Genomic DNA, 27,447 nt, shown 5'->3' on the forward strand with positions numbered 1-27,447 from the left:
ATCACCTGTTCGGAGGTTATTGTTATTGTTAGTAGGAGGTTATTGTTCGCTACGAATGTTTACTAAATCATTCAGTTGTACGATATATAGCGTTTTAGAAAATTTGCCAGAGTATGAAACACATTAGAAAGTGGGTTATCGGCAGGTGGACAAAGAGAACGCGAATCTAAACACTCTATGATTCAATGACCGCTTTTCGCGAAAGACTTTGAATTGTTACTGAAAGTCGTTCGTGTACTTTAATTGCCAGCAGGAGAAAGCGGGAGAGTGTGTGAGAGCGAGTAAATTTTGAGAGCTTGCAAATTTCTACTAGTGGCTTTTTTCCAGCAGAAATTTTCAGCTTCGAACAGTTTTATGAAAACTAGCCGTTTTACTCAAAAATTAGCAAAAAGAATAATGTGTGTGCTTTCCCTTCAGCAATTTTTTACAGGCAACGTTTTACTGGAAAAGTATACAAACAGACCTAATATATGGTACGTATGAGTGATATCAAATAAGAATACTTATAAATCCCATATACATACATACATCATCCCATTAGCCAATATAATTCGTATGTATGTACACATATGGCATATGTTCTACATATCCGCAATACACTTTTATATTATAATCTGCTAAGTTGAAGGATTGCTTACCTGTAAATCCATTAACACACGCACATGTATATTCTTCGAGAGTCTTAAGATTGCAGGTACCACCATTTTGACATGGTGATGAATCACAGGCATTTGGCACCTTTATTTCGCACAACGACTCGGTGAAACCTAGCGGGCATATGCAGGAGATACCCAGACGATCGTTGCGATAGGAAACCTGACAGGTTCCGCCATTCTGGCAACGTCCAGGTCCGGTCAGGCAGGGATTCTGGTATTCGCAGTACTCGCCGACATACTTGGAACTGCAACTGTAAATGGAAACACCAAACAGATTATGGTTATTAGTAAATCATTATAAATTGACATTGTACGAATAAAAAATGGTTATATAAAAACAAAGAAAACAAAAAATACATTCATAATTATATACCAACGACAAGTTAAGGTACACTTTTTTAAGGAGTTTTCTATCTTTAGATTCTCGTTAAACTTTCTTTTGCAACATGCAGCGATACGAGTGCAAAATTTCCCAGTTGCGTGGGTAAATGATTTTCTTCTCAGACATTCATAGGCCTCACTAAGCAATATAGCAAATAGTTTGGTTGCTGATGTATGCAACCAACAGTTATAGACAACCAGCCCCGGTACGGTAGCCAGTAATTGGCATTCACAACGTAGGCTTGACGAAATGGACTGCTGCTGCAGCAACAGAAACAGAAACACTCGCACAACAGTTTCCATAATGAAAAGTATTCATTCGCATAGACCAAGGACGGTGGGAGGGCATAGCAGCACAGGAATAAAGTAAACATGTTGGCATGTTGGACAATATCGGTCCATTACTTGAAAACAAAACTGATATGAAGTTGCTTGTAGCTTGCAACACTCGAAAAAATTAATTTGTTAGTAACGAGTTGGATATTGTTTAAAGTTTCGTAAGAAGTTTCGTAAGAGCGGAAAAGGGATTTATGTTCCTCCTTATTATAATTTACAGGACAGGTTAGAACAAGAAAAAATTATACCAGCAATGGTAGCCATAATGGCTTCAAGGGTTGCTTATATAATTTTTTATACCATTTTCCTCACTATAAGAAGAGCAATACTATTTGGCCTATATTTCTTCTGCTTTTCGCCAACGTTTGCAAAAAAAAAATATTATTCGCTTCAGGGAAAAATATTTGTTAAACCGTGATTCGCAAGGTCTTCGTGAGCTTGAGTCGTACGTGAGTTGGCATAAAAAGTCATGCGTGAGCATGCACCAAATGCAAATTTTGCCAATGAACATTCCATTAAGGAACAGGGGCAAACTTCTCACTCATCAATGAGTGCAATCCGATTCAAGTTTAAGTGCGTGAATGAAAAATCACTCACGTGCACATCTTTAATCTGTTGTCTGGCAATTTATTTTCAGAAATCCAGCAAATCTGTCAATTCATGGTGATATTAATCTATGTGATCAATAGCTCAGCTCACGCCCTTTGGCAGAAAATACCTAAAGAAAAATTCTACTTAGCCTAAGTTAAAAGAGTTTTAAAACGAAACTTCTTCACTCTCCGATGGTTAGCCTAAGCAACACACCAGTCAAGGGGGACTGAAGAGAATAAATCCGGAGATCAATTATAGCAGTTATTTCAGCTCAAAACGGAGATTTTCTCTCTCTTTCCCCCTTTATGGTCCGTATTATAGCTATACCAAAATTTAGCCCTATGTTAACTATATCAATACGCTAAGAGTGAAAGGTTCATTTAAATGCTAGCTTTGGTCCATTGTGATACTCCTAGCTAAATTGAGGGCTTTACAATATGTCATTTCATTATGCCCTAAGGAAAATCCTTTATTTCTGAGCGCTAAGAGTGAAGGGTTCATTTAAATGCTAGCTTTGGTCCATTGTGATACTCCTAGCTAAATTGAGGGCTTTACAATATGTCATTTCATTATGCCCTAAGGAAAATCTTTTATTTCTGAGCGTAACCATGGGGGTTGTCCAGCTAGTTAGCCTTTCGATGCAATTCGTCAGGCCTGTAACTTATTTACTCTCCCGTCTTTAGCTCCTGAGAAAAAATCATCAACGCTAATTATAAAACGTTTTGGTATGATTTCCTCGGAACTAGTAGTAAGTTAAGCAAGAAAACGACCTATCAACAAACGCACTTTTTTGTTGATTTTCCTTTTTTTTTGTGGCACCAATATATTGGCTGACATGCGTGCCAGTGCCACAAGACCGTTGAATCATCATCCAACGCAATAGTATAAACAAAGCAAATGTAACCACTATGTTATTATTATTGTTGCTGTTGTGTGTCCATTATGGACTCCTTAAAGGAATGGGATTCAGTAGCAAATCATCACCAACATCATTTGGACATGCAATGTGATGATGGTAAGGCGGCTTGTGCTATGCCATCCATTGGCATTGGCAGCGGCAATGCAACTCTGTGTGTCACACACATACGAGTATGTTACAGCGAAAGCAACAACAACAACAAGAATTGCTGCTAAAACAACATTTGATGTTTTCAACTAAAACGTGGGCATCTTTCGACAAGTTTCTCTGCTGGGTTCATCTGGTTGGTGCTCAGCTGTATGGCAGCAAAGTGCAATATGCATGTATGTGCGATTGTCTGTTCGTTCATTCGCTCGTTCATTCGGCTTGTTAATGTGTTGCATACCATTCCTTCTTTAGCGATAACATATAAAGTGAGTAAAACATGAAAAGAAGTAACCAAAAGATCCGCTCAAAGCTTTATAAACTCTTCTGATCGATCTAAACAACACTCAACATCAGCAACATCTATACAAATCCATACACACACACACACACACACTCATATGTAGGCATGTACGCATGGCTAAGATATAAGAAAAAGATCAATATTACAACTATAGTTAAAACACCTAACATCCCCCTTCTGTGGCCCCTACAGAAACACACCCGTTGGTAACACAGAAACAAAAACGCCTCGCATTGCACAGATTTAGACCTGTTTTTTGGTTTCTTATCAGAAAAGCAACATAACTGTTGCTACTTAAGAGGCTGACCGGCAGACGAGTATTAAGAAGTGTCGTAGTCGCCAAACATTTCGAAAAGGGGCCTTGTAACGGACAATTGTTGTTAGAGGAAAGAGAGAAAGTTAAAAGGGTTGATACAGAAAATGTGTTAAATCTGTAACGACCAGTATACTCCACCTTTTGTTAAATGTAAACAAGTAAAAGCGTGCTAAGTTCGGCCGGGCCGAATCTTATATACCCTCCACCATGGATCGCATTTGTCAAGTTCTTTTCCCGGCATCTCTTCTTAGGCAAAAAAGGATATAAGAAAAGAGTTACTCTGCTATTAAAACGATATCAAGATATGGTCCGGTTCGGACCAAAATTAAATTATATGTTGCGTTAAGAATTGCGCCCATTGGGGCTCCCGAAGTAAAATAGAGAGAACGATTTATATGGGATCTGTATCGGGCTATAGACCGATTCAGACCATAATAAACACGTTTGTTGATGGTCATGAGAGGATCCAACGTACAAAATTTCAGGCATATCGGATAATAATTGCGACCTCTAGGGGTCAAGAAGTCAAGATCCCAGATCGGTTTATATGGCAGCTATATCAGGTTATGAACCGATTTGAACCTTATTTGATCCAGTTGTTGAAAGTAAAAATAAAATACGTCATGCAAAATTTCAGCCAAATCGGATAGAAATTGCGCCCTCTAGAAGCTCAAGAAATCAAATCCCCAGATCTGTTTATATGAGAGCTATATCAGTTTATGAACCGATTTGAACCATACTTGGCACAGTTGTTGGATATCATAACGAAATACTTCGTGCAAAAATTCATTCAAATCGGATAAGAATTGTGCCCTCTAGAGGGTCAAGAAGTCAAGACCCAAGATCGGTTTATATGGTAGCTATATCAGGTTATGGACCGATTAGAACCATACTTGGCACAGTTGTTGGGTATCATAACAAAACACGTCGTGCGAAATTCCATTCCAATCGGATAAGAATTGCGCATTCTAGAGGCTCAAGAAGTCAAGACCCATGATCGGTTTATATGGTAGCTATATCAGGTTATGGACTGATTTGAACCATACTTGGCACTGTTGTTGGATATAATAAGAAAACACGTCGTGCGAAATTTCATTTCAATCGGATAAGAATTGCGCACTCTAGAGGCTCAAGAAGTCAAGACCCAAGATCGGTTTATATGGCAGCTATATCAGGTTATGGACCGATTTGAACCATACTTGGCACAGTTGTTGGATATCATAACAAAACACGTTGTGCAAAATTTCATTCTGATCGGATAAGAATTGCGCACGCTAGAGGCTCAAGAAGTCAAGACCCAAGATCGGTTTATATGGCAGCTATATCAGGTTATGAACCGATTTGAACCATACTTGGCACAGTTGTTGGATATCATAGCAAAACACGTCATGCAAAATTTCGTTCCAATCGGATAAGAATTGCGCACTCTACAGGCTCAAGAAGTCAAGACCCAAGATCGGTTTATATGGCAGCTATATCAAAACATGGACCGATATGGCCCATTTACAATACCAACCGACCTACACTAATAAGAAGTATTTGTGCAAATTTCAAGCGGCTAGCTTTACTCCTTCGGAAGTTAGCGTGCTTTCGACAGACAGACGGACGGACGGACGGACGGACGGACAGACGGACAGACGGACGGACATGGCTAGATCGACATAAAATGTCACGACGATCAAGAATATATATACTTTATGGGGTCTCAGACGAATATTTCGAGTAGTTACAAACAGAATGACGAAATTAGTATACCCCCATCTTATGGTGGAGGGTATAAAAATGAGCACGACCAACATATTTGTCCTTTGTAAATTTTGCAAAAGTTCCCAAACATGTTTCAGTTTAGCATCTAGAAACGATTCTTAGTTAAAGCAGAAAAAGAAAATTAACGAGAATACTATTATTAATTTAAGGTTTGTCTTTAGTTAAAAATGAAAGTATACAACTTAAAGTGTTGCTTGCTTGACTGGGTTCTAATCGTAACAAAATCATAAAAAAATAGCGAGGGAATCCTTGTCATTTGTGAGGTCTTTCGCAATGTGAAACTTTTCTACTAAAGGTGGTAGTAGACGATTTGTATTGTCATAACTGTTTTCAAATGTAGCATCTGGTTTCCCTATATAAAATCAGCAGTGTAAATTAGAGCTGGCAAAATATCGATGGCAATATCGATACTATCGATATTTAATTTTTTGTCTGAAATTCGATTGATAGTTTGCTTACCGATACTATCGGCAAAGTTAAATTTTTGCACAATTTAAGAAAAGTAAGCGATCCGAAACGGGTGTATCCTATAAGACTCATTGCGCCTATAGAGGGCGCTATTTTCATCCGATGGGGCTAAACTTTGTAAAATAATTTCTCTCATGACTACCAACTGACTTTATTAAACTTGGTTTTATTCGGTCTGTGCATTGATATAGCTTCAATATAAATCAATCTCTTGATTTTTACATCTCATTTTCGTTTGAAATATAGGTGATGGGAAATTATCGATAGTATCGATACTTATTATTAAAAATATCGAAAATATCGAATGTTGCGAATGTCGATAGTTTTCCAGCTCTAGTGTAAACAAATTTTAATATGAAAATAAGGCTTTGGAATAAATGTGTAACATTTTTCGATTAAGGTCAGCTCTTACCACATCGAATATATATGTAAACACATTTGGGAAAAAAAGATAAAATACATATGAAAATACATGAGTGTGCGCCTTATTTGTTATCGACATAAATAATGAAAGACATTTGGCTACAGAAAGTGACATAAGTCATAAAACAAATACATGTTGTGTAATAACACTTTTAGTGGTGTTGCTCCGCTCCAAGACGCGCTTAATCTTCTATAACAATAATGGTCATTTAAATTAAAATCTAATCCCTTATAACTCATTGATATGAGAGCAGCATCTACGCTATTCCCTAATGAAATGATAAGTGATGAAATTTGCAAAAACTAACCCCTTCCAAACAAAAGTCAACTACGACCTCCCTGTTTCCCCAACGTTATTTAATTCAAGTTAATCCAACCAGTGGCTTTGGAGGATTGCATAGCGGCGTACTGCAATTTGATTCATTTTCACTTCATCTTTCATCTTCTCAGTAGACATCCATATGCATAGGATCAACACTTACATGCAGCATACAAAACAACCAAATACTTGAAATAGATCGATCAGTTAGTTAGAAGCAAAAAAGACTAAAGAAACTATCTACAACCGCATGTATGTGAATCAGGCTGCAAGAAGATATTAATCTCATGTTAGATCGTAGCTTAATGCCGCTTAATACCAAGTAGCAAAGTAAAGCGCCATGCCATGGCCTTTATGTCTCTCATACTCTAGGTATGGATCGTTTTGATGCCCATGAATGTTATGAGCTTAATGTTAGATTTAAAAAAAATGAACGAGCCAAGCCATTGGATGGCTTCAAAGTGTCTACATGGGCAACGGCTTATCCACCTCCTTATTTCTTTTTCATTATAATAAATTAAATGAAACTTTTTTTCTCCAGAAGAAGAAAAAAAAAACAAAAATGTCGATGAAACCACCACACCATTATAGATGGAAAATGAAATAATATATGACACTAATGCGTAGTATGAAAACCGCAAAAAGTTCAATAAATCTTAAAGACAATTCTCTGGGAAAATATGGACCCCTGCATTGTTCGTCAGTTAAACCATATAATGGTGCTCTGAACCACAAAAATATTTCTATGCCAAACTATTTGTACTAACATTAGATGCGATGTTAGATTCCAAACGATGAGCATTACATATGCTGCAAACTGGGATAGTTGTTGTGGTAAAATCTTAGAAAATGTCAAAACCTCAATAAAAGGATAAATTAAACGAATTCAATATTTAAAGAATTTCCATGTTTGCACATACTTCCTAGGTATGGACCTCCTACATAAATCCTTTAACCGAATTGACTTATATGTGATTCTCCTATTGGTCTGTGAAGTAGACTTATTAATACCTTCAACTTCAGCAGGAAAAAGAGCCCAGAAAAATTAATATAATTCCTATATACTCCGATTTAACTTTTCCTTCTTCTTGAGCAAAATTAGAAGATTCGCAAACTTTATAACAGAGTATGTCGGTAAAGAGCGACAGTTTATCGGGGTGTGTATTGCACATAAATCAAGGAATACAATGAGAGGATGAACGTGCCTTCTGAAGGCCTTTCTGCGAACAGGTCGATGGCGGTAATGACGGCGTCAAAATGAAAAAGTTTCACTCAAAAATCCATGTCCAAACTGCAAAGCTCAAATACAAATAGCATGCCAAGGGAAAGACGGTGGAGACTGACCTGCACGAGTTTATGCATAAGATATAAAAATCCTTCGATGCCAAGAAGAACACATTGTGCATTTATATCGAAGGGGCTTTTAACAATGTGAGGACCGATTCTCTGATCCAATCCGTGGACCAAATCCGGGTGGAACGGGTCCTTAGAGATTGGATAAACTAACTACTAAATTTCCCATGAACATTCCATTAGGTTAGGTTGAAAAGAGGGTGCGGATATTATTCATCCCGATGTCACTATGGACGTTAGGGTTGTTTTATCTTATGATTGGACAATAAGTGCGATTTCTACCTTAATTGCAATAAACGACAGACTGACTATCAACACAAGTGTTACATTGCACGTTTTTAGGAACATTGGCTTCATTATCTCGAATTCAGTTATTAATTGAACATAAAATGTTAAAAAAGAATGGCTTTTAATTTTATGTATGACACGGGTAAATAGCTTTAGCCGTTTCAGAGATATGATTCGCCTAATAGCCAAAAAATCGAGATTTTCAAAACTTTGAGGCCCCGGCAGCATGTTTTAACATCTTCCAACAGTGCTTAAATTTTAGGAATCCTACAATCTAATAAAATGGGCATACACCTAAACCCATAATCGGCTTGTATACCTTAAAATTCACAAGGCACGGGGAATACTTCTCTCATGTTAATGAGTGCAGTCCGATTAAAGTTTAAATTCAATGGTAAGGTGCCTCCTTTTTTGTACTGAGTCCGAACGCCATGCCGTATAGCGACACAACTTTGTAGTGAAGTTTTTACATGGTATGATGGCCCACAAATAGAGGCAGTATTGAGGCCCATTACGGATGCTGACTGAGATGGGATTTGAACCCGTCGCAGACGATTTTATAATACTTCTGTGAGTAGCCAAAAATTCGGAGCTCAGTAAGGTAAATACAACCAACAAAAATCTCAATGGTTAGCCAAAATATAAAAATAAAAACGGGACAAAAGTATGAGAAAAAACTACAAGTCATAAACTGGAGGATCGATTTTCACCATAGACGTAAGATCTAGTCGTCTCTTTTTGTTCAGTCCAATCCCAAAAATTTGAAACGCCAAAGGTCCCTTAAGATGTTCAAATCGCACCACCCTAATGAGCAAACTTGCACATCTAAACATTAATGCTGAGCTTTCAATTTTTGCTCTTTTCTGCCTCTCTTCTCCAAAATTCTCTCGAGTTCAAATTACGCTCTTAAACTGGTATCGAAGTGGAAATTTAGAGCCGATTCCATATACAAGGCATAACTGTTGGTGATGTTGCCAATTGGATTTTCAAGAAATCACAGTAAAATCACTGAACATCCTTACGGACAGTAAGCTCATCATCAGGGCTGTAACAACCAGGATGATAAAGTTACGAACAGTCTTGGAGTGTAAGAAGGAGAATAACGCCTTCTCTGAAGATGGCACAATACTTCTGTTTGGGTGTCGGGCCATAGTGAAGTACGAGGGAATGAAAAGACAGACGACTTGGCCGTGAAGTCCAGAGGACTGCTGTCAATAAACTTGGTTATGCAGAAGCTCTCCTGCGGTTTTGACTTCTTGAGCTCCTAGAAGCCTCAGTTTGTATCCGATAGGTGTTAAGTGAAATAAGTACTTTTATGACCACTAAATTCACATCTATTTAGGTTCATAGATTGATGTTGGTCCCATGTTAACCGATCCTCTGATAAGCCTCAGATGACCCTCAATTTTTGCCAGATGAGGACGAAACTTTCCACTTACAAAAACGTATATAAACTCTTCTCTGGTGTGAATCAGTCATACAGGGATAAAGTAAAATGCGATCTATAGTGATGGGTATACGAGGCTCGGACCAAACTTAACGCTCTTTTCCTTGTTTGATTTGCAGCGTTCAGTACAATCAATTAACGCTGTTGACTTGGTACACCAAACACATAAAGTTTTAGGCATTCCTTTGCTGCAAGTTTGTAAAGGGTGATTTTTTTGAGGTTAGGATTTTCATGCATTAGTATTTGACAGATCACGTGGGATTTCAGACATGGTGTCAAAGAGAAAGATGCTCAGTATGCTTTGACATTTCATCATGAATAGACTTACTAACGAGCAACGCTTGCAAATCATTAAAATTCAATGATTTGCAAGCGTTGCTCGTTAGTAAGTCTATTCATGATGAAATGTCAAAGCATACTGAGCATCTTTCTCTTTGACACCATGTCTGAAATCCCACGTGATCTGTCAAATACTAATGCATGAAAATCCTAACCTCAAAAAAATCACCCTTCAGTATGAAGTCTTATAAGACGATTGGACCTCAGCAAGTGTAAACACATTTGTGATTAGTGTTTTAATTGCATCCCAATTAAAACTTCAAAATACTTTCCTCTATTTAACCAAGATCAATGAATAATTCACCACTTCCATTAAATTCGTAATTTTTTTATACATATTTCATATTTTTGCTGCTATTATTCTGTTTCTTCTTCTTTTGGAGTATCATAAAATCGCAGCACCTTTTCCTAAGGCCAGCCTTTGTAGAAGAGGAATCATAAAAGCTTGCGTTGCGTTTTATTCTATTTTGATGCATGGGACACAACAACAATAACAAGAACCGGGAACAATGTCAGTCAATACACAAGCACCACGCGATTAAAGGGAGCTCACTGACCGTATTGCAACACATTTGTATGTATACCACTACAAATGAAATCGGTTTTATTGTCGTGCTTTGTATAGGTGTATATTTGAGGTAAATTTATGTTTTTTTTCTGAATGTGTTTGTGTGTGACGATTTTCTACCTTTTGTATTTGCGAACTTCTTTCGTTGTTGCTTTGAACTAATTGAAATTCTACATACATACATACCTACAACAACAAAAATGCCCAAAAACAAAACGGTTTTGGCATTTTGCTGATGTTTGTTTTTTGGTTATTGTTGTGATGTCGCCTGCCTTTGGTTTTTGACATGTAATCTCTTGTACATGTTACGGATATGATGTTAACATTCAAAGGAGATTCTTGAAATAAGGCAGAGATTTTTCTTCGAAATTAAAAGTATTTCCGATACTTTCTAATATTAAATAAGTAATGATCTTGACCTTGTGAGAGTGCGAAAGCCTACTCTTTTATGAGATGCTTTAGAAGTACACAAAGGTTGAAAGGGACATCTCTATAGCCCAGTAAAATCGAATAACAAAGCCTTACAACAGAAAAGGCCAGATGATTCTTTCTTACGATGCGGCGTCTACAGTTAAATCTGATTCGATTTTAAAAAATAATAGCTATCTTATTAAGATTTCAAATGACAATCTTGAAAGTATCACAGGCTACAGTTAAATCTGATTCGATTTAAAAAAAAGAATAGCTAACTTATTGAGATTTGAAATAAACATCTTGAAGGTATCACAGCGCATAAAAATATTCATAGGAGAAATACCTATCTTCATCTAAACCAAATTTTTCAAAATCGATAGCGCTCATCCTTGGGCCCAAAAAGTTGCAAGTGCATAATTTGACTATAACGGGACAGCAAAAGCGACTTGTACCTTGGTCACAGGAATACATGGAAGAACGTGGTGTGTGATTTAAAGTAAAACGGTATGCTTAACCATAGGTCATCCCTTTTCCCTCATGACGTTGCAAACAAATATACAAAGTTATTATAACCTGGTGTACTATATAAACGTATTCATGCATTTCCAAAATAGTATTCTCTCTCTCCTCCATACATTTCCATAGACAATGTTAAAAGGATTATACAAACACTATTTTTTCCAACATTGCAATATTTCTATTTTGTAGCAAATAGCCACGTACACGTACTCAGGTATTTGGAAATGCCAAAATAAAAAGGCAGATGTTGCGTGAACACCTGAATGCGTTCATTACAGATTATTGTTTAGCTGTTGTTGTTCAACGATAAAATACCCAACTCCATTTCAGTATCTCACACAGGTACAAGAAAATCTATTCTATTTAGCTATAGCCTAAGCCGCAATGGAATGAAAGGAAACGGTAAACGTTTAAATAGTTTATAATTTAGGATTAGTTATGTATCCCGCAGAACTCTGATGTCTGGATACAATCTGACATTGAGTTCTCATGTTTCAGAGAATAACAGCGAGAGAGCTCAACAAATGTTTTCGCAACAACAAAAGATGTCTCATCATTAGTGCGAAAAACAACAACTAACACCGTTGTTGTCATTACATCCCAAAAGAATCTCAGATATGAAATGATGCTACTTCATAAAAGGAAAGAATGAAAGAAGCAAAACAAATTCCAATGACCGAACGAATGACAGAAACAGATGAAATTGAGAAATACAACAACAAATACATATTTAACTCTAATTGATGTCTGGATGAATGCAGAGAGACGGCAACAACATTAAACACATGTTGGTTATGATGCCTGCCACCACTTCTACTGCTATAAGCGATTGGCTTTAACAGCAGTCTTCTTTGGCAACAGGTAATGATAATGCCATTTCCGCTTTTACTGCTGCAAAGACTTAAACAGCTACATATGTATGTTCATTATGATCTTCACCCTTGGCAAAAATATCAATAATCATAGGATTTAATGTAAAATTAAGATACTAATACATAACTCTATCCAAATTCCTTACTCCTTCATCCCGACCGGTTGATTACCTACCGAAGAACTTAACCAGGAGATTGGCAAGTTAGTCCATAACGAAAGCGGTGAAGACCATAACGAAAGCTGCTACAAAAATTAAGGTGCAAATAAACTGTGATTGACAATTAAATCTCTTGACAACTGGACAGCAAGGTAGCTCCTAGTAGACGCAGAACTACTGCCATTCGGAACTGAAGATGTAGCCGACATCATAAGGAAGGCCAAGCCATCAAAGACCGTGGGCCGTTGGCCGTTACAGAGAATCAATGCTAATATTCAAGCATCTAGACAAATTAAGAGTGAAATATCAGACCGACACCCTCAATCTGTCTCTAGTAATACCCGAGATAGATATGAAAAGTAGGTCCTGTGGTCATGGTCATCCCTGATTGCAAAGAAACTTGTGTAGCGCCTCAAGCCTAACCAGTTTAAATTCGTCCCTACTTCTAGCAGACCACCGACATGGAAGGTGCACAGCACGACAACGGCACTTATCGCCATTACCACACGAGATCAGCCGCAGCCTAAATCAGAAAAGGCCCTGTGAACGAACCGTTCTCGTCGCCCTTGATCTTTCGAAGACATTTGATATGGTCTCTTTTTCGATATCATTGAGTTTCATCTTCCTAGCTAAACGAAAAAGTGGATTGTGAACTACATGTGCAATCGCCAGTCATACGTTGAGTTTAAAGACTCCAAGTCCCGTAAATTTAAACAGAGAGTTCGTCAAGGAAGTGTTCTCTAACCTCTCCTTATTATATTCTACCTCTCTTAGCTCCCTCCACCCGCTGCTGGCCTAATGATAATATCGCACTCGGATGAATGCACTGCTCTAGTGAAGGCGAGTAACATAATGAGCTGCGTGAACTGATAAACATTTCTCTCCAAGACCTAGCAGAATTTTCCAAAAGACATAACTTGAAATTCTCCCACATAATCATCAGCCCCACTATTATGCACCTGGACAAAAGAGGTTTCAATGGAGCTTGATTGACAATTAAATCTCTTGACAACTCGCCGAGAAACACAAGCCAAAACCCCGTTTACACTGCTCATAAAATCAGAATTTAAGGCTCTCGTCAGCTGATTTTGTAAAGGAAAAACACATGATCGCGCGATTAAATCCGGATTTAAAGAGCAGTGTAAACGGGGTTCAAGTCGCGATAATCCTTAGTGCTAATCAGATGCCAGACTCGGGACAGCCGTCCATTTTGGTAGACAATTTGTCAAGAATCCATTTAGTGGAAAGGCGAAAAGAAGCATTCTGCAGAAGGCAAGGTAGTCGATGGACAAAGAATTCCAACAATAAATCACTCGTCGTCAGAAACAAAGTCCTCATTTCTTTGGCGGGCAGCATTTAAGGCATGAGCAAAGAGACATTAATAACATGGACCTCAGGAGTGAGAAGTATGCAGCGATAAAACCTACAGACCTGGCAAAACGAAGCTCTAAGGACCATCACGAACTGTCTACAGATGACAAACATCGACCATATATACAAGGAAACCAAGATCCTTAAGGTTAAAGTTCATAGTTAGCTTTTTTTTTCTAAATAGTATCACCCGTGCTGTCAACAGACAGCTCAGTTAACCAAAAGGAGGGATAGAATATGGGAAGAGAAGAAGGACATTTAGAGACGCGATCTGACACCGAAAAATCACCATTTCAATTACAGCTTCCATATGCAGAACGCACTGGCTGGATATTCATTAGAATTAGAAAAAACAGAGCTGGCCCAATTAACATCCAGATGGTGAACTCGTATTGTTAAAGGTTAGACGAGATCATCCTATTACTTATTGACATGCCCGTAGATTATCCGATTGCTACAACTGAAGCGGACAGATTCCAGAATCTGAAGTCGGTAGCCAGGTCAGATCAATCTTAGAATGAACCAGCGATCGTGGCTACAACAACATGTGTAGAAGTGCAGAACTTCTACTTAGTTTTTTTGTTCTTGTATTATTTTTGTTTCTTCTACTAACATTTTTCTTATTCTTTTATCAACTACCTTGTTTAGGCTACCATGCTCTTTTTTACACAATTTATTTTCCACACAGTTGGCATCACCGGCAAGGGCACAAAAACCGAGTATTAAAATCTCGATGTGCCAACTGTCATGTGAGAGTAGGTAGGTCAATGCAATATCCTCCTAAGCAGGTTAATTAAAATCCTATAATCAAATGTTTATGCCAAACATCACGTTTAGTTGCCAATTGATTATCACAAATCTCACACAAGTATAAACACCCACCAAACTTCATTACCAGTTTCCCATCGCTAGCTAAATTTACATAGTGAGTAACAATATTGAGGAACAATAAAAGATTTAACCACCATTGGGTTTCAATCATCAACAAGATCTTCAATTATCCAGCGGGAATTTCCATAGATCTTCTCTCTCAATTAAGTGACGAATTTTGTTAAACATCTAACAAAAGTTTACTAATTTCTAAATTATATTGTAAATTAAATTATGATCCTCTTCAGGTGAAATTTCCATTCATTCAAATTCCTTTACAGCACACCACTAAGTGTGTTAAGTGCTTCATCAATTTTGTTGTGACCTTCTATAAAAAAAAATCCCCAATTTTTTTGTTTGTTCTATAATAAAACCATAGAAAAATAAAAAGTATTTAAAAATAAAAAATGCCGCCACCAACTTCAAAAATGGCGCTTTTGTTTATTCCCATTGTCCCCAGCAAACTCAGAAAAGTCACAAAGGCTTGTGGTTTGTGTTGCTCAATTGCGACATCAAAGCAGAAGAAAACTTCTTTATAACGCTGACAGTAATTGCTTTAAGAGCTGCGCACGCAGCATCTTAAAAGAGCAAATTGAGATTTTTGCTACCTAAAAACAATGAAGCCATAGTGTAATGCTGCGGATGATTGATGGATCAATGGGGGATGGAAGTTGAATGGGACTGCTGGCAAGCTATAATACGGCCAAAGTAATTATAACATTACAAGTACTTATTATCATATTGATAATAAATATGCTTCATTAGAATATATTTAACGAATGGCCTGGGAATTTTACTTGTCATATCTATGTATGTATGTATGAGTGTTCCAAAAGTGAGTTCAGAAAATTTAAATCATACTTTTTTTAAACTATATCTAAACAAGTTGTATTCCAATTCGGACCATAAATGAATAAACATTGTAGAAGTCATTGTGTAATATTTCAGTCTATTCGGATAAGAAGTGCACTTTGTAGGGGCTCAAGAAACAAAATCGGAAGATCGATTTATATGGGAGCTGTATCAAGCTATAGATCGATTAAGACCATATTTCACAGGTCACGGGAGAAGCTGTTGTACAAAATTTCAGCCAAATTGGATAATAACTACGCCCTCTAGAGGCTCAAGAAGTCAAGATCCCTGATCGGTTTATATGACACCTATATCAGGTTATGTACCGATTTGCGCCATACTAAGAACAGTTGTTGGAAGTCAAAATACCTCATGCTAAATTTCAGCCAAATCGGATGAGAATTGCGCCCTCTAGCGGCTCAAGAAGTCAAGATTCAAGATCGGTTTATATGGCAGCTATACCAGATTATTAACTGATTTAAACCGTACTTAGCACAGTGGTTGGAGTGACACCAAAACACCACGTGCAAAATTACAGCCAAATGGGATAAGAATTGCGCCCTCTAAAAGCTGAAGAAGTCAAGGCCCAAGATCGGTTTATATGGCAGCTATATCAGGTTATGAACCGAATTGAAACATACTTAGCACAATTGTTGGAAGTAATACCAAAACACCACGTGTAAAATTTCAGTGGTCCAAATTGGTTGGTTGCTTAGTACAGGAGCTGTGGAAAGACTTTCTTCTTCGCATTTAGTGATATCCGTTTCATGTTCTCATTCATTCTTTTTATAGACGAGATTCCGTCCAGCGTGTTGTGGAGACCGACACCTCTTCGTTGAGATATTTTAAATGGCTGAAACCCTCACAAATCTGAGCATTTGCCCGGATTTCCCCCCTAGTATTCAAACTCCTCCCAGTGTTAAGATCAAAGATTGAATGAACTTTTCTCCACTTTTTTGTATTTTGGGCCACTGTGCGCTATGTTTTATAATAAAATTACAAATTGTTAGCATGCAAAAATTTTTAATGAACATTTCGTTTAAACATAAAAAAAGAAACTTTTGCCTTCTGAGTCACAAAAAATATTGAATACTTTTGAAACACTCACAAAATCTTCAGAGTCGAATTATTAAAAATTCATCTCACACAGCAATCATTAACAAACAAAAAGGAACCACAAAAACGCAACAATAAAAAATGAATGAAAACAAAGTTGTCAAAATGTAAGCTGTCATAATTTTAAAGGTTTATTTTTTGTGTTTAACAAAAAACAAAACAAAGACTCCCATAAAAGCAATGGGCCCTCCAAAAAAGCAGCCGCAAAATTGACACAAATTAACCTTTCCAGAATATAGATGTTAACAAAATCTCCAAGAAAACATTAAACAAAAACCCTAAACGTAACAACAAAACCATGAAAACATTAATTATATACACTTATGAGACCACATAAATGTGGATTTGTTCACTTACTTGCATGTGGAAACGCCATTTGTATGCGTTATACATGTTCCGCCATTTTTGCAGCCTTCTGATATGCATGAACCTGAAAAAAAAAACAAACAATTAAAACGTTTAATAAAATCTTTATGTTATAGAGAAAGAGAATAATAAAAAATGTAAAATATACATACTAAAATTGATACAAAGTTCAAAAGAAGCATTAGGGTATAAGTGTTACACACTGTTTGTTTTACAGGTGTTTTATTCCTAGGAAACCCAATGCCATGGGAGAGAAAAAATGGTACGAGAACAATGACAGAAAAATGCAATAGTTTGATTGGTAATAGATGAGCGTTTAAGCTAAACGCTTATACAGCCAGGAAACAATCCTCTGGCAGTCGATGGAGTCCTTCATCGACAATGACTGCCGCCTCAGTGTATAACACACGGCTATAAAAACAAACGCCAAAAAGCTTTAAGGGTCCACGAATCGAAACATATATCGATATAGCTGCTATGGAGCATATAGTAAGCATTTTTCACCGGATTTTGACAAAATGTGGTTTACATATATACCCGAGGTGGTGGGCATCCATAGTTCGGCCCTGCTGAACTTAACGCCTTTTTACTTCTTTTTGGTTTATTAGGGGGTGGAATAATCAATAACGGTTTGATACTACAACCAATAACGCTCTGGAGTTAAAACCAATTAAAGATTGGTATTAATACCAATACCAGTTCGGCAATAAGATTAGTACCAAACGGTACTAATCATTTTATGTTTCATTCATACCATCCGGTATTGTTTTTGTACCATACGGTGTTGCTTTACTATCAATACCGTATGGTACTGTAATGAGCACGTTTGGTATCAACTTTTCTCTGGGCGTAGAGTGCTTTTAGTGTCATTTTAACTTAAGGATCATATATGTACATATGTACATACACATATTGTGGGGATGATGTTCCTAACGGCCGTTGCAGGAAACAACAACGCGTGTTTACAAAATCATCCACGCTGCTTGTTTTATTTACCCATTAAGTGGACTTTCTCGATTAGTTTGTATGGAGAAATATGCTATCCCCCGTTTGTTTCGGATTTTAATAAAATCACATTTATGAACTACGAGAAACATTTATTTAAAATAAAATTACTTATTTTTTTTTTTTTTTTTGTTGATATGTAATTATTTCAGATGTGCTGTCAGTGCTGCCAACATTAAAGTATGAAGCATTTAGTGGGAAGATCGTTTATCAATAAAGCCTAGTACTGAAATCATTCGCACCGAAAATGCCTATTAAATTATTGCGAAATCCGACGCAAACAACGGTCAAACAATAACAAAGACAACAGAATTGAGGCAGAGTTGATTGGTGCCCATTTCGTCAGCAATTTATTACATTGGCAATTAATGAGGCGAAAGTTGTATTGGCGCAGCGTCATGTCGCTACTATTATTCTCATAGAACTCAGTACCACTTTTACGGAATATGTTTACATTTTCTTCGTCACCATTTTTTTATTGGGTTGCCTTAAAAGTAGTTGCGGATTTTTTAAAAGAAAGTAAATGCATTTTTAATAAAACTTTGAATGAACTTTAATCAAATATACTTTTTTTACACTTTTTTTCTAAAGCAAGCTAAAAGTAACAGCTGATAACTGACAGAAGAAAGAATGCAATTACAGAGTCACAAGCTGTGAAAAAATTTGTCAACGCAGACTATATGAAAAATCCGCAATTACTTTTTGGGCAACCCAATATAATGCTTTTTGACAGTTGTTCGGCCGAACAGTCAAATTCATTACCAACCAGCTACACTGGTAAATAAAGCACACCAAATATTTGAAACAACGTCTCTTTATGATATTGACAACATTGGTGCATGATATTGCAACGTCTTTTTTCTATCAGTGTGGTAGCTAGAAATTTAAAACATAGATTACTGAAGGTACTGCTGCTTTCTCAAATTCTTGCACTTGCTACTTAAATTATTTCAAAAAAAATCGTTAGATATATGTACCTCTAAGTCTCATCTAAGCTTTAACATTTTCTCCTTTCCCAACAACATCAACAGTATATTTTATATTTTAGATTTTTCTGTAAAAAAATTTCCAATAAAAACAATCCCACGCTCATTTAAAGCCGGTTTTCAATTTGTCATCACAACTATTATTATTAAAAAAGGGATATTACCACATTCTGCTTGCTGCAAGCAAACACAATCGCCCTACAAAATAAATCTTATTCAATCGTATTACAAAGCAGAAGAAGAAGAAATAAACAGTGTATATTTAAAAACAAAAGCTAATAAATATTCATAAAATCATTTCTGAATAATGACAGTTATGGCGAGCGGCGTCTACCACGAAAATATGCTGCTGGCGTATTAGGAAAAGCAGCAAAAACAACGACAGCCACAACAAAAATCATGGCGTGTGTAAGTTTAGTTAACTTTCAATTCAAAAAGATTGAGAGGCAGCAAAGTCGGCATTAGACTACACAAAGGGTGGGAGGCAGATTATTGCACCAGTTTTAATAACAAATCTTGAGTGTAATAATGCCACATTTAATTGTGATTTTATTGCACATCCATCTTGGCAGTTGAGAAGGTAAGCAAGCATGCAGGTTGCCTGGCTGTTGTAGCATCCATCCAATGTTCAAATATGCATTTTGCAAAACTATGTCGGAATACAACACTGCACACATTTGGGAGTGAGAGATTTTACAACAAGTTTTTGACATTTTGTTGGGGAGTTGTTGCTGTCGTAATCGTCTGGGACTTAAGACATGATATGCTTTAAATATGGCTTTATAATTTTGTTGAATTAACTAATTTCGTTGAATGTTGTTGTATGTAACAAAATGCATTTTGACTGCTGCTTAATTATAAAAGGGGATGTAAGAAGAAACAAGTGAGAGCGTGCTAAGTTCGGCCGGGTCGAATCTTATATACCCTCCACTATGGATAGGATTTGTCGAGTTCTTTGCGCGGTATCTCTTTTTAGGCAAACAAAGAATAATGAATAAGAACTTTTATGCTATTGGAGCTATATCAAGTTGTAGTCCGATTTGAACCATAAATTAATTGAATGCTAAATATTATAGAAATCATTGTGTAATATTTCAGTCCATTCGGATAAGAATTGCACCTTGTAGGGGCTCAAGAGGCAAAATGGAAAGGTCGGTTTATATGGTAGCTGTATCAAGCTATAGATCGATTCAGACCATATTTCACATGTATGTTAAAGGTCATAGGAGAAGACATTTTAGCCAAATTGGATAATAACTGCAGATCGATTTATATGGCAGCTATATTAGGTTATCTACCGATTTGCGCCATACTAAGCACAGTTGTTGGAACTCACAACAAAATACCACGTGCAAAATTTCAGTCAAATCGGACGAGAATTGCGCCCTCTAGAAGCTTAAGATGTCAAGACCCAAGATCGGTTTATATGGCAGCTACATATATCAAAACATGGACCGATTTCGCCCATTTACAATCCCAACCGACCTACACTAATAAAAAGTATTAGTACAAAATTTCTAGCGCCTAGATTTGCTCCTTCGAAAGTTAACGTGCTTTCGACAGACAAACGGACGGACTTTATAGGGTCTTAGACGCATATATTGAGGTGTCACAACATCAGTGGATGCTTATAATCACCACTGAATGTATACTTTCCATAATCTTTTTTTCTTTAAATCTTGAAACAAAAGGTCATGTCAGTCATGTACACATTAGTACTTGAAACAGCAGATTTTACTTTCTGATTTAACTGAACGAAATGTTTGCTAATACAGCAGACCTATGTTTGGTGAAGCAGCAGTAATGTCTACTTTCCAATTTTCAGCTCCCAAAAACTGCTGTTTTAGCAAAAACTTTTGCTGTTTTGAATAACAAATTTGGTTGATTGTACCAATCTTAAGTTCAAATGAATATTAAAACATTGTACATAGGCGGCTGTGACGCAATGTGGTAAGGAGTTTGTAAACACACAATCATGGGATGGATGGAAGACGGGTTTGATTCTCAAAGTACGAATATGGCATTGAAAAATAGGATCCAAGTACCTAAGTGGCCGATCCGACCCAAAAACTTCCCAAAAAGTACCCAAATAGGCATATTGTACGATCATGTCAATATGGGACTCAAATGAAAGGTATTCGAGAGTAGATTACGAATATGGCATTAAAAGTTAATGGAAGGCCGTCCTACCCCAAAACACCTTAAATGGTTATTTTGGAGTAGATTACGAATATGACAATACAATTTAGTTATGACGAAGTATCTGAGCGCGCTAAGGTTTCACATTTATTAAAGCATAATCAAGTATATCGCAAGAAAGTTTAAGAGTTTTTTTTTATTCGAAGAAATACAGTTGTTTGGAATTATAATGCACTTCCAATTAATCACAGGGTTACCAGTGGTACTATTTTATACAAGGGGTCAAAATGGCCGGTTGGTCTATGTAGGTATACCACAAACTTATCTCCGCAAAAATATTTTTTTTAAATAAAAGAATGTGTTAAGCATAAAGATTAAACCAATTTAATAAAAAGATACATATATTTTCGGCAAAAAAAAATTTACCTCGAATTTTGAATGAAATTCAAAAGTCAGTCAAAATGGTGATAAAAGAAAGCACCTTGTCACTAACTCCTCTCTCTCTATCTCTCTCTCTCTCTCTCTCTCTCTCTCTCTCTCTCTCTTCCTATATTACCAGCAAAAAAATGGTACTCAAAATCCTCAATGTCAAACGCACAACTTAACGGTTAATATCGTTGGTAAACAACCCAGCAAGTGACAAACATTCATCAATCATGTTAATTTAATTGCGCCTAAAATTGTTCTATTTTATTTAATTAATTCAATTACTTACTACAATGAAGCCACAACTGCAACAACAACAACAAAAACTAAAGCTTAGAGCAATTCATTTGCTCCAACACACAATTTGTTCAACAACAACAATATGTACCAACAAAGGTAAACGAGCCGCCAAATTCCTCAACACAGCAATACTTTGCGCTACGCTAGACTGATGAAAATGGTGATTTTTTTTTTAATTTTTGGTTACACATGCTTAAGCCGCACATTATGATGAATGAATGGTTGTTGTTGTTTTGCTCTTTTATATCCGATTGTTGTCTGTCCATTAAACGATGTTGATGATGGCCCACTGAATTTCCACCTCGTGGAAAAGTATTTAGAAAAAAATGTGCCTTCTTCACTTCGACTTGACTGGCACAAACAAACATACACAATAGCCACACCAATCGGCACCGGGTTGGTTGGCTTTGTTGGTGGGTGGGTGGCCATCACCATGTGTTAAAGCATGTTTTTACGCTCTATCGGTGATGCCTGAAATCGCGATTTTATATTCTTTTTTTTTCACTGGCGTAAAACATATATAACAGTGAGTGGTGGATGGGGCTCTAGCGTTTTTACGCGATTTGAGTATGATATTTACACGGTAAGTACTTGGTAATGACAGGTGTAAACAAGCTTCATGTTATCTATGGCAATGAGCGTATAACCAAAGCAGTAGACATCAAAAATGGCATGCATTGTACAAAAAAGCATATAATTAAAAGCAACATAATTATCACTATTATTGGAGTAATTTTTTAATTGTGCTAATAAATTTGGATGGTGGGAAAATTTATAAAATATTCGGTAAATTGTCATTTTACTTCCGAAATATCCACAGAGGATTGTAATAACGGAGTAATTTTTGTGCTCTCAAAATTTGACAGCAAATGTCCAGCTATTAGATGTCGTTAACTATATTATATTTCTTCAAAGCAAGAAGCTCTGCCGAAAAAATAAAAAAAAACAAATTTACAGGAAATAGAAAAGAAAGAAGGATACACATATTAGAAGCTAAGACTGCCGAAACCCTAATAATGGATGTTTAGAAAATGCAAACAATATGACATTGATAGCAGAATTCTGCTTGCGAAATGTTCTTAGATAATTCTCATTTAGCTATATTCACAAGCGCCACAAACCTTTCTATGTGCGAACTTCAAGCTCTTTATCTATATGTATTGGGTTGCCCAAAAAGTAATTGCGGATTTTTTAAAAGAAAGTAAATGCTTTTTTAATAAAACTTAGAATGAACTTTAATCAAATATACGTTTTTTACACCGTTTTTCTAAAGCAAGCTAAAAGTAACAGGTGATAACTGACAGAAGAAAGAATGCAATTACAGAGTCACAAGCTGTAACAAAATTTGTCAACGCCGACTATATGAAAAATCCGCAATTACTTTTTGGGCAACCCAATAATTTATCTATGAACCCTTATTAAAAGTGTTGCCAATATTGAAATGCAGAAAAAGGGCACAAAGAGCATAGAAATTACACAGACATTTTTGTGCTCTCAAAATTTGACAACAGATGTCGGTATAGGGCTTATAGGTGTCGGTAATTACTTTTCATTTAATAGAAGGATTTCATGGGCTTGATGGTCATGTTTTTGTGATGAATAAAACTAATTTAATTCATTATTTTTTCCGAATGTCAATAAATTCGTCAATTTATTTCCAACTTCTTCAGGTGTTGTTTATTTTGAATTTAATTAATTAATTTTTCTTTCACTTATATTTATAAAGAAGGAACAAACACACATTTTGTAAAAATAATAAATAAATATTTAAATAATTTTAAAAAAATTTTCTTCAAAGCAAGCAGCTCTGTCAAAAAAAAATCAAATTTACAGCAAAAAGAAAAGAAAGGAAGGTACACACATTGGAAGCTACAACTGCCGAAACTTCCTTCTTTCACGGAAAAGGAAATAATCCATTAAGAAAATACAAACGACGCAAACTACAAGCCATTGAGAGCAGAATGCTGCTGCTGGCGACTTCCTGATTGAAATTTTAGTTTTTATTTGCATTATCGTGAGTAGCAGCCACAGGACAAAAGATTTAATGATTAAAAATGTGTTAATTATAAATTAAAACTATTAAAATGTGAAAAAAAATTTAAAATCCAAACCAAGCATTTGACGTTCTAATGGGATTTGGAAACAACTCTGAAGTTGGACAATTCCATCAGCTGGGCAAGTGAGCCAACTTTCTTAATTCAACCATGTGTCATATTGAGCTGTATGAGTAAAATAGTAGCGACATGTCGCTGCGTCACTGGACATTTCGCTTCAATTAATTGGAAATGTAATTAAATGCTCAGGAAATGGACAACAATCAACTCTGCTTTAATGCTGTTGTCTTTGTTGTGTGTGTTTATTTGCGTTTTGGCAAAGAATAGAGTCCGTGGGATTTCGAAAAGTTTTTAATAGGCTTTTTCGCTGCCAAAGAAATCAGTACTAGGCTTCTGTTAAATAATGAGAAGCGGTCCGTGCATTGAGGACTTCAAACGTTATAGATATATAGGTGCTAAATATGTAGGTATACCCAATCGTATAGTGCTGGATATAAAAACTGTAATCAAATAAATGCCTAATCATTCTACCGATCTGCCTTATGTATTAGTCCACATATCCTGGAAACTAAATTGAATTCATTTTGTAACCAAAATATTTTTCCTACCCCTTTTTAGCCAAAGAAAAAGCAAACCATCGGTCAAAAAATTCTCATTTATGTATGCTTCATATTCTACCTAGGTATACAAATATTGTTATTGCTTTATTTAAATAAATCTTAAATTTATTGTTTTCTATTGAAAACACTGATCAATTGATCTGCATCTCATGAATAATAATCACAGGCAAACATCCATGATTTCATAGTGCATTGGGGGAAATATCAATCGGAAAGAGATGCCCTTCTAATCTAATGCAACTTTATTTACAACATGTGGCCCCTGGAAGCTTGTTCCATGGTCCATTGTTGTTATGTATTGTCTGTCGCCTTTTCAAAAGATTTTCTTTTAGTCGCTGCTTACTTACCAATAATAATAACAACATATGCACATCTAACCATCATCCATTCATACATCTTCCACCACAAGAAACAAAACTTATCAGCAGCACACCCAAAAATAAACCACAAAAAAAAAGGAGGAAAGAAAAGAGTTCCACTTTTTTTGTTTTCTTTAACTAAACTTGTATCGCATCTTGTCGTTGTCGTCGTCGCATGTATTATAGAAAAAAAAACTAAACATTGAAAACTGAAATCTCAACCACAAATTTCTCACGCTCTAATCATCATCGGCGGCGGCGGCGGCGACAGCTGCTGCTGCTCAGCATACGCCGAAAATTATTTGCCCTCATCCCGTGTATAAATAATAACGGCAGGAAGATACGATACGATGCCGGCTTCGTCCAGTAACATCAACCGAAGAAGACGACGTCGACGACGTGATTATCGGCGCTCTGACTCAAGAAAAAGTCGGCGACAAAATCATAACAGTCTCAATTACAAATCGTACTTATTATGGACAAACATCAGTCATTAGCATGTACGCGATATATACAACAAACATACAAACGAATGCAAGTATTATGTTATGTGTGGTATTAGGGCAGGGCGGTGTGGTATTTTCCTATGAAATCAAAATAAATATTTTTTTATATTATTCCAAAAGTACTCCAAACATGATTAAGCATGCCCAGAGCAATCCCCTACATGTCCACTGTTTATATTTACCAACCAACTCACTTTTGTTATTGTTTTTATATCAAAACACAAGATAACCTACCCCCACCCCAGCAGAAAATAAACCACAGCTTAGAATATTCCATCCAGTCCTCCACGCCACTCGGTCACTCACCATAACAGAAATTTCACATTGCAAAAAAACAACACAACACCAAAACGGACCAACCATTAATTGTTTCACATGTGAATTTTTCAAATTTGTCAAGAGAATGTATCCCACATGCCATAGTCCGTGTACTGTATAACATATGTATATTGTAGTTGTGGTCTAGAGACCTGTTTTTATGTTACCTATTTTTTAATGGATGTGGGACATGAGTGTACGTATGCATGCAAGAAACTGAAACATAACCGCGAGATAGGAAATATGGCGGTTATTAAACATTACCATATGCTGTATTCGAAAATAGTGAAGGTTTTTGTTGAAAAGATTAATGGTTGATTTTTAAAAAAAAACAAACAAAACTTATACAAACTACAGTAAATAATTTGGGTTCATATTTTATGCAAGACCTGTTCGGGAATCCTACTTACCAACATTTTTTGTTTGATTCAAATTTATAATGTGGTTTTGAAATAGGGTTATTTGACACATTTCCTTTATAGAACTGTCAAACTGTTGGGGTGTCTTAACCCTATAAATAGTTGCTAAATCAGCAAATATTGTCGAAAACAATGAAATTTTGTTTAATTCTGAAGTGAGCTAAAACTTTTCTGGGGGTGGTCATACTAGTTTCATTTGTGCACATAGAGTGGATATTTTATTTAACATCTTCTTCGGAAGTTGTAATGGCATGTGCAATGCCAGGATTCACTAATAGAAGGTTAGGACACAAGCGAAAACATACAGTGGATAGGCCCCATGAACATCATTAAGGTTGTCAAATCTGCCGATTGGTTATGTCATCAAAGGGTGAATGTAAAAAAGAGAACAAGTTGACATTCTCAATGCCAAGTACTGCCAAAAATTAAAAAAAAATTGTATGTCGGCTGATCGCTTGACTTAACCTTATTCAGTGAATTCTGGTGCAAAGCATAAACAATCGAATACCTTTCTATTGCTATGAGAATTTTATTACACTCTGGTGAACGGTTGACTGTATCAAATACCTCCTTCACTTGTTGTTGTTCTTTCAACGATATGGCAGAACAATTTGAAATGTATCTGTTCTATTCCTGTGATAGAATTGTAGAGCAGACGTGAATGCACAACAAGGAAACAAGTAACACAGTAATACCTCGATTTACGTCGTTTTGTTTTATGTCGACAAAAAAAATGTTCCCGCTAAATTCGATCCGATTCGGCCAGTGTGCTTTTTTTATACCCAGAAGTTTCTTACTCTCCTGCAAATTTTTACTTGTAAATCATTACTAGAATAAACAATTTTTCGTTTTAGTTGAATTTTAAACGGATTATGAAAAAAAACCTTCGTTGCAATTAAACTGATGGGTATTTATTTTGTGAAAATGATATAAGAAATTAACTTTACTTTTTAAATCTTTATTCACAATAGGTACAACTTTTGTTCCATTTCTTAAAAGCGAATTGTTTTATAAAAAAAAACAAGTAAAAAAGCATTAAGTTTGGCCGGGTCGAACTTTGGATACCCAACACCTCGGATATATATGTAAACCCTCTTTGAATATTCAGGCCCGGTGAATATTGGATACCTTATGCACCCAAATTCGGCACGGACATTG

The 27,447-nt window shown here is 36.3% G+C and overlaps 1 protein-coding gene across 1 annotated transcript in view; it reads right to left on the reverse strand.

Annotated features, from left to right (window-relative positions):
* LOC106088504 (neurogenic locus Notch protein) overlaps positions 1-27,447 on the reverse strand; it is a 93,653-nt gene that overhangs the window by 44,550 nt on the left and 21,656 nt on the right. Inside the window, exons 2-3 of the mRNA XM_013254055.2 lie at positions 17,149-17,221; positions 639-907 (exon numbers count right to left, since the gene is read on the reverse strand). Coding sequence (XP_013109509.1) covers positions 639-907; positions 17,149-17,221 — 342 coding nt within the window. The remainder of the gene's footprint in view (positions 1-638; positions 908-17,148; positions 17,222-27,447) is intronic.

The sequence above is a fragment of the Stomoxys calcitrans genome, chromosome 4 (genome assembly GCF_963082655.1).
Source record: "Stomoxys calcitrans chromosome 4, idStoCalc2.1, whole genome shotgun sequence".
NCBI classification, from domain to species: Eukaryota; Metazoa; Arthropoda; class Insecta; order Diptera; family Muscidae; genus Stomoxys; species Stomoxys calcitrans.